General features: G+C 57.3%; 1 protein-coding gene across 1 annotated transcript in view; it reads left to right on the top strand.

The window, feature by feature from the left end:
• HHIPL1 (HHIP-like 1) overlaps positions 1-8,337 on the top strand; it is a 34,783-nt gene that overhangs the window by 4,944 nt on the left and 21,502 nt on the right. The window contains exon 4 of the mRNA XM_010851428.1: positions 6,548-7,194. Within this exon, the coding sequence (XP_010849730.1) occupies positions 6,548-7,194 (647 nt within the window). The remainder of the gene's footprint in view (positions 1-6,547; positions 7,195-8,337) is intronic.

Raw genomic sequence — 8,337 nt, 5'->3', positions numbered from 1 at the left:
GGCTTCGGAACCAGAAGCCCCCGGGCGGGAGTCATTTGGCAGGGGGCGGGGAGTCGGGCATCCTGGGATGTCTGTGGGCTTTGCCATCACTAACTTTGTGACTTAGGTTTTCTCTGGGTCTCGGTTTCTCCTCCTGATGAAATCATTGCTCCCTCCGAGTCTGGGGGGCTCTTCTGCCTTGGCACCGCCTAAAGATGCCCTCAGTGCCCCGGCCCCGAAGAGCCCTTCCCTTGTCCAAGCTCCAGGATGGGAAGCTTTTGTCCTGCTGAGCTCCATTGTGTTGCCCCTGGGGGGAGGGGGGCGCCCACTGACCCCTGCAGAGGGCATGATCGGCGCGCTGGGCTTGGGTTTGTCGAGGGGTTTGGGGGACCCTGCTCTCAATGAGGGCCTTTCCCCCGAACCTGAAGTAGTGCTCTGAGGGCCCCTCCGGACTGCAGGACCCTGACACCCACTGGGGCTCCTACCGTGCGTGACCCCAGAGGTGAGATGTGCCAGGCGGTTCCAGACCCCCTAGGTTCGTGCTGTGCCCTCTCCCTGGGATGGTGCTCCCACCCAGCGTAGGCTCGCTCATCCTCGGAGACCACCCAAGACATCCCTGTGGTGAAGCCTCTTGGCCCCTGTCCCTCCTCTGAGAGCTAAACCCCGGCTTCTCCTCACACCAGATTGTGCCTCGGTTGTTCATTTTCCTGACTCCAGAGTGCCTAATGACCCCACCCCCTGGAGGGTATTGGGTCAAGGCTGAGAAGTCCGAAGGCTGGCCCAGGCCCAGTCCCGGGAAAGTGAGAGGACCCGTGGGTGGAGAGTCCCAGCCTTTTGCCGTTGGGGGCAGGTGCTGGTGGGAGGGGTGGGGCCAACCCGGGCTGGCTTGGATTCAGACGTACTAAGGTCTGACCCTGGCTCTGCCACTTCCTGGCCTTGCAACCCCGGACAGGTCATCCCTCCACTTCAGTTGCATCATGTTTACATTGGGGGAGGCCTAAGCTTCCCCGCCCTCCCACCCCCGCTTGCTGTGAAGACTGAATGACACACACTCAGAGCTCAGGGAGCCATTCTGCCTGGATTTCTCTAGGCCTCCTTGGTCCCCAGTGGCCGCCCAGCCCCAAGCGGGGATGGAGTGGGGCCCAGAGGCTGATTCAGGGAAGCCCAGAGAGGCAGGGACTGGCCTGGTGATCATACAACCCGGAAGTGGCTGTGGTGACATTTGGGCCACACTCATTGCCCATGTGAGTGACCCATCATCTGAGCAAGAATTAAGAGGGGCTGCGAGGGCTCTCTCTTTTGGTGGACTCCCCTGAGCCCCCACACTGTGCATCTCAGGGGAGCGAGAATGGTGCAGTCAAACGTCCACCTCCCTCACCAATCTGGGGGCCCCGGAGGATCAGATCCTGTAGTCTTCCCATGTCAGTCACGTAGAAGAGTTCATGCGTCTATTCCGTGTTTTTTGCCTTTTTGTTTTAATTGAGCATTTACTATGTGCCAGGCTCAGCGGGGCACTGAAGGTAGGCAGGTCTGCGGAGGAAGAAGGGAAGGGCCAGCCCCGCTACCCTCCCCCTGGCAGGAGGCTCCCCTCTGTCCTTGGGAACTGTCCCAGCATGGCCTGGCCTTGAGCAAGCTGTGGTAAGATGGCTGCTAGCATCTCACCCCAGGCGTCTCGGGAGTGACCTCATGTCTGGAGCGAGCTTGGAGAGTGCAGCAGAGGCTGGATCATGGTTTCCCTGGAGGGCCTCGGGAGGGAGGGAGAGCGCTGGACCGGGGACAGTGTTCCCAGCAAGCCAAGGCCGAGTCTGGACTCAGCACCTCCTGACTTCCACCAGGGGAGGGGGCCGAGGTGCCTTGTTTACAAGTTCCAGTCAGTGATGGAATTCAGGCACTCACATCTGCCTGGACTCCTGATAGCAAAAGAGACCATGAAACATGCCTGCGCCCACAGTCCCCCCAGAACATGCGCCCATCTGACACCCATGACTCCTCCAGATGCCCGTGATGGCTACCTAGCCAGAGGGCAGTAGTCCCTCCTGGCCCCTTCAGATCCTTTCCTGAGGCTTTGCCCTGGTCCATCTGATGTCATAGGAAGGAGAAGAGAGAGCTTGTGACATGTGGTAGCTCAGGTCCCAGGTTGATGAGAGCCAGTCCCTGCAACAAACCTCCACGTGACTGCGATGGCCTCTAAGTGCCCCAAGTCATCAAAGCCTGGTTTCTGATAGAAGTCTGTGCACAACATGCTCTGCAGGTGCAGCCACTGGGCAGACAGTGCTTCAGAGCCTGTCAGGAGTTGGCCCTGTGCTGGGTGCTGGGCCCAGGGGCAGTTGGCCAGTCACAAACCCAGTTCTCAAAAGTCTCCTTGTTCAATTCAGGAGACACAGAGACACTTATCAGAATGGGCCAAAGGCTCTCTCCAAGGGTCACCATGGAGGCAGAGCTTGCCCTGAAAAAGTCAAGGAAGCCTTCCTGGAGGAGGGAACACTGAGTTGCCTCTTGATAGTCCAACTTGTTTGAGCACTTACTCAGAAAACACATGTATCGCTTCAGTGTATTTATCCCAATAATGCTATGCTTCAGTTTATTTCTCTTGGGAATTTCTTCCCCTTTATAGATGGGGACGTAGGCACAGATAGGTTAAGGAACTTGGCCAAGGCCACTCGGGGAATGGTCGATTCAGTCTCCTGTGTGCTCTGACTCCAGAACCCCTCTCTTAATCACTTTGCCATATCACCTGTCTTCTTGAAGCCTCACTATGTGCTGGGCCCTGGAATCCCTGCCCTGAAGGGTCCTACAGCCTAGCAGGTGGACAGACACACAGAGATAACTCAGTCCTAGTCAAGCAGACCACCTGAACAATGGGGAGGTGCAGCAGAAACAGAGCTCACGCTGCAAGCTACAGAATTGCATTTAGGTGAATGTTGGTCTGAGACGTGGGCAGAGAACTGTAGGAGCATCCACAAGGGCCAGGGGAGTCAGGGAACAGAGGTGTAAGAGAAGGCTATTGAGTCGGGCTTTGAGGCATGCATAGGAGTTTGCCAGATGCCGAACTGGGCAAGGAGGGAATGTCCTACAAGTGAATATTGTGTGCAAAGACTCAGTCTTCCTGGGGGAATTCCCTGGTGGTCCAGTGGTTAGCGCTCTGTGATTTCACTGCTGAGAGTTTGATCCCTGGTCAAGGAACTACCTACATGGCACAATCAAAAAAAAAAAAAAGACTCAGTCTTCCTAAAGAGTAGATGAAGGACATAGAAGCCTTTGGGACTCTGGGCCGTGGGTCATGAGTGTCAGCGACCGCACAGAGGCAGCCTTGGGCAGTAACGTGGGCAGGCTGGTTGTCCCTGTGCTGAAAGGCGCAGACAGCTAAGCAATGTGATACTGGGCTGGTTTTCCATGGGTTTTCTGCTGCCTCCCCCCACTGACCACTGTGAAGCTAGTTGCTGGTTTGTTGTTGTTTTTTTTTTTTTTGCTATTTATTTATTTGGCCGTGCCAGGTCTTAGCTGTGGCACACAGGAGTTTTAGTTGTGGTGTGAGAACTCAGCTGTCGCATGTGGGATATAGTTTCCTGACCAGGGATGGAACCTGGGCCTCCTGCATTGGCAGTGTGGAGTCTTAGCCACTGGACCACCAGAGAAGTCCCATGGGTTGGGATCTGATTGGCTTGCAGAAATCTGTTTTGCTGCCCACTGTCTCTGGAGCCGAGGACAGTGCCTGGCTCGGAGTCTGAACGCAGTGAACACTTGTTGAATGAAATTCCGGTGAGTAATCTGAAAAGAGCCCTGGTCTGGGTGTCATGAGACCTGGGTCTGAGCCGTGGCTTGGCCACTTCTTGGCATGTGGCCTTCTTGGAGCCTCAGCTTCTCATATCTAGTAGGAATCACCATGACCCTACCTCGAAAAGCAGAAATGAGCTGTGTGTGCGCACAGACCCTCTCTGATCCACCCACAGCTGCTGGCGGGACTCATGGGGCCTCCAGGGGAAGCGTGAGAGAGGGGCCACAGCACAGAGGCCAGGGCTGGGCCGTCTGGAACACATGGAACACGGCCTCCCTGTCTGGGCCCGGGACGGTGCTCACCAGACCACAAGCACGTCACCAAGTGGCCCTCAGCCCCACGGTAGCAGGAGACAGGCCAGGAGGACCGGCCAATGGTGTGACCAAAAGCCACAATCGTGTAAAAGGAGGGTGTGGCCTCTGGCCAGGAGCCTGAGAACCCAGCCAAGAGGGCAGCCTGCCACCCATGGCCCCTGGGGGCCTCCAGTAGGAGCCCAGCAGGGCCCTGCCTGGGAATGGGCAGTGTGGGCCTGTCTGTGCCTCCCCTACTGGGGGACAAGCATCCCTGGAGGCCTCCGGGGGCCCGGGGCTGAGTCAGACCCACAGGCCCTAGCCTGGTGAGCTCATGGTGGGGGCGGGGGATGGGGGTTGGGGGCTCGGTCAGAGGCTCTAGCTGAGGGAAGTCCTTAGAGAGCCTGGGGTGCTGAGACCTTTGCTCTGGGGGGCGGGGGGTTGGGAAGGGGCTTTCAGCTCTCAGATGGTGGGTTCTGGATCTCGAAGCTGGAAGAGGCCTGGTCACATTGGTTGTCTCCACATAGGTTCTCAGAAAGCAGAACCTGGGCCAGAGTGCATGGGTTTTTTCCCTTCTTAGGGTGAGTGGACCCTGCCAGCAGGAGTGACCAGGGGCAGAGAGAGAGCCATCAAGGATGCAGTTGCAAGTTGGCTGCTGCCAAATGTGACTGATGCTTGAGCTGGCGAGACCATGGGTCCAAGAAACTGTATAGACGGCAGATCAGGACTGGCCCCGGGCAGGGGTGTGGGGGGGCTGTGGTGGTGAGCCCAGAGGAAGACAGAACAATTTATCCATCAGCTTCCTTCTCCCAGGGGCCCAAGGTTTGCCACATCAGGCCCCCGCCTTCCAGATCCTGCCCAGGCGGGCGCTGAGTGGGATCCCAAGTGTCTCATCAGTGGGGAAGCCCCCAGGGGGTGGTGGAGGAGGGAGCCATAGCTGTTGGATTTTGTCCCATGGAGTCACAGCCCAGCAGAGCCGGAAAAGGGGCCAGTGAGGTCAGGAGGGTCTGAAGAAGTCCTGGAGGGGAGGGGGAGCAGGGGAGGAGAGGGTCTGATTCATCTCACGGAGAATCTGGTCTGGCCGCAGGAGACAGGCTCAGGGCCCCGCCTGGAGGGGCCTAACCCAAGGTCAGAGGGAAGGAGGGAAGCAGGTCCTGGTGGCCAGGGGGACAGAGGAAGTGGGGGAGGAGTGTAATCAAGGTACTCGCATGTGTACACGCGTCACCTCCCCGGTGCTGGGGGGATGGGGTCCACCTGAGACCAAACCCACATCCTCCATGCTCACCGAATGGTGCTGAGTGACACTGGGAGACCCACACCTCGGTCTCCCCGTGTGCAGGAGGGAGCCCCCCGTCATGGGCTCTTGTGGGGATTAAACGATGGAGGGAGGAGCACTTATCCCCACGCAGGGCTGGTCAGGGTGAGTCAGTGTCCAGCATGGTGTCTAGGTATTCACCGTGGGCCTCCTGTATGCCAGACACCATCTCGGGCTCTGGAATACGACAGGGATCAACGCAGGCAAAATTCCTGCCCTTGTGGAATTTAGGTTCCTCGGAAGGCAGACAATAACCAAGTAAACCCATTGATTTTTATTATATTATCAGGGAACGTTACAGTGTTTGTTTTTTTGTTGTTTTCTGTTTTAAGCCAAAACAGAGGTCAGGAGGAAGTGGGGGTGATGGATGGGTGGTCAGTGAAGACCTTCCTGGAGGTGCCCCTCGGGTAGGGATCTAAAAAAAAAGTGGAGTGAATCATGGAGGTATAGGGCGGAGGCAGCATATTAAGAGAGAAAGTGGAACTTCCCTGGTGGCCCAGTAGCTAAGTCTCTGCACTCCCAATGCAGAAGGCCACGGGTTCGATCCCTGGTCAGGGAACTGGATCCCACATGCTGCAAAAGTTCACATGTGTTAGTCACTCAGTTGTGTCCAACTCTTTGGGACCCCATGGTCTGTAACCCGCCACGCTCTTCTGTCCATGGAATTCTCCAGGCAATAGTACTGGAGTGGGTAGCCATTTCCTTCTCCAGGGGATCTTCCTGACCCAGGGATCAAACCCTGGTCTCCTGCATTAAGGCAGATTCTTTACCATCTGAGCCACCAGGGAAGCCCTGTCACATACTACAGCTGAAGATCTCGAGGGCCGAAACTAAGACCTGGGGCAGCCAAATACATAAATATTATTTTAAAAATAAATAAAAGAAAAAATATTAAAATGCCTCAGATCCTTTCTGGCAGACAGTAGGTGCTTAAGAGTAGCTCCTGATGTTGTTAGTAGCAGGAGTAGTCATAGTGTGGTTATTCTAACAGAAGCATCAAGGCAAGAGAAAGGAGGAAAGTGAGGAGATGCAGGGCCCCTGGAGCTGTATGTGGGTGGAACGGACAGACGGCGTCTTCCCATTTTACAGATCAGCAGACTGAGGCTCTAGGAGATGGGGTGAACCACCCGCGGTCACACGGCTGGTAAGCCCCGCCCAGAGCATCCCTGCGCGTGCCTGTCTCTGCAGGAATGCTCGCCCTACGCGGCCCACCTCTACGACGCGGAGGACCCGTCCACGCCCCTGCGGACGGTGCCCGGGCTCTGCGAGGACTACTGTCTGGACATGTGGCAGACGTGCCGGGGCCTCTTCCGGCATCTGTCTCCGGACCGCGAGCTCTGGGCGCTGGAGGGCAACCGCGCCAAGCTCTGCCGCTCGCTGTCCCTGGACGACACCGACTACTGCTTCCCGCGCCTGCTAGTCAACGAGAACCTCAACTCCAACCTGGGCCGCGTGGTGGCCGACGCCGAGGGCTGCCTGCAGCTGTGCCTGGAGGAGGTGGCCAACGGGCTGCGCAACCCGGTGGCCATGGTCCACGCCCGGGACGGCACCCACCGCTTCTTCGTGGCCGAGCAGCTGGGGCTGGTGTGGGTCTACCTGCCCGACCGCTCGCGGCTGGAGAAGCCCTTCCTGAACATCAGCCGCGCCGTGCTCACCTCGCCCTGGGAGGGCGACGAGCGGGGCTTCCTGGGCCTGGCCTTCCACCCCAGCTTCCGGCACAACGGCAAGCTCTACGTCTACTACTCGGTGGGTGTCGGCTTTGACGAGTGGATCCGCATCAGCGAGTTCAGGGTCTCGGAGGATGACGTCAACGCTGTGGACCACGACTCTGAGAGGTGGTTCCCCCCGGGAGCCCAGGCCGGGAGGGGGCGGGCTGAGATCTGGCAAGGCTGTGCACAGGCAATGGTCCATTGGATCTGCGCTGCTCCCCGAGGGGTGTGAAATATTTTGACCATCACACCCAGTAAGGGGGCTGAGTCCCCTAGGAGTTCAAGGGAGAGGCAGTTGCCAAACAGACATCACGGGGACTTGAGTCCAGCTCCTGGATCAGGTACTTTAGACGGTTCATTTCACTTGGTTCTCATACAGCCCCATTTTACAGATGAGGAAGTGGCGGCTCAGAGAGGTAAAGGGACTGCTAGGTCACAGAGCTAGGAAATGTCAGAGCTGGAACTCGAATCTGTCTGCTTCCTTCCCAGGCCCAACCCACTGCTCCCACCCGCCCAGCTCTGGCCCCAAGGGACCATTCTCACCTGGCTGGCCCCCACCTCCTCCTTGTCACCTCCACACTCCACCCCCAGGCAAATTGCTCCTTCCCACCCTCCCAACTGCATGTTTATCCGTCCTTTGCCTCCAGGCTTCTTCTCCTCCCAATACCCAGCCTGCTTTTTGGGTATTAGTTACGCTCCAACTGTTTTGAAAACAGGTGTGACAGGGCTTCCCTGGCGGCTCAGACAAAGAATCTGCCATCCTGCCATGCAGGAGACCCTGGTTTGATGCCTGGGTCAGGGAAGATCCCCTGGAGAAGTATTCTTGCCTGGAAGAATTCCATGGACAAAAGGAGCCTGGGGGGGCTGCAGTCCATCGGGTCGCAGAGTCAGACAGGACTGATCAAGGAACAATTTTTGACCTAGCCTGGTGTGAAGGGCATACATAATCTGTCTCCAATAGGAAAATAAGTCCTGTGCCAGGTAATTCAAATAGGCAGAATTTGATACTGGGAATTAGTTCCTCAGGTGTTGGAAATGATGAATGAGAAATGGGGGGGGGGGTAAGAAGGGAGGCAACCCCGAGTTCAGCACTGAAGGGAGCTAACTTCACCTCTTGGACTGTGAGAGGCAGGGTTCCTGGAGCCCCTGAGCTGGGGCCGCTGGGTAGAAGCTGGAACCATGGTGGGTCTGGGTGGGGGCAGTTGGAGCCAGAGAAGAGGTGCAGCTACTGCCAAGACACTGCCTGAAGCAGAGAGAGAGAGAGGGGGG

Source organism: Bison bison, unplaced genomic scaffold (genome assembly GCF_000754665.1).
Source record: "Bison bison bison isolate TAMUID 2011002044 unplaced genomic scaffold, Bison_UMD1.0 scf7180017864302, whole genome shotgun sequence".
NCBI classification, from domain to species: Eukaryota; Metazoa; Chordata; class Mammalia; order Artiodactyla; family Bovidae; genus Bison; species Bison bison.
The sequence above is the reverse complement of the archived record's forward strand: the minus strand, read 5'-3'. Positions and strand labels throughout refer to the sequence as shown.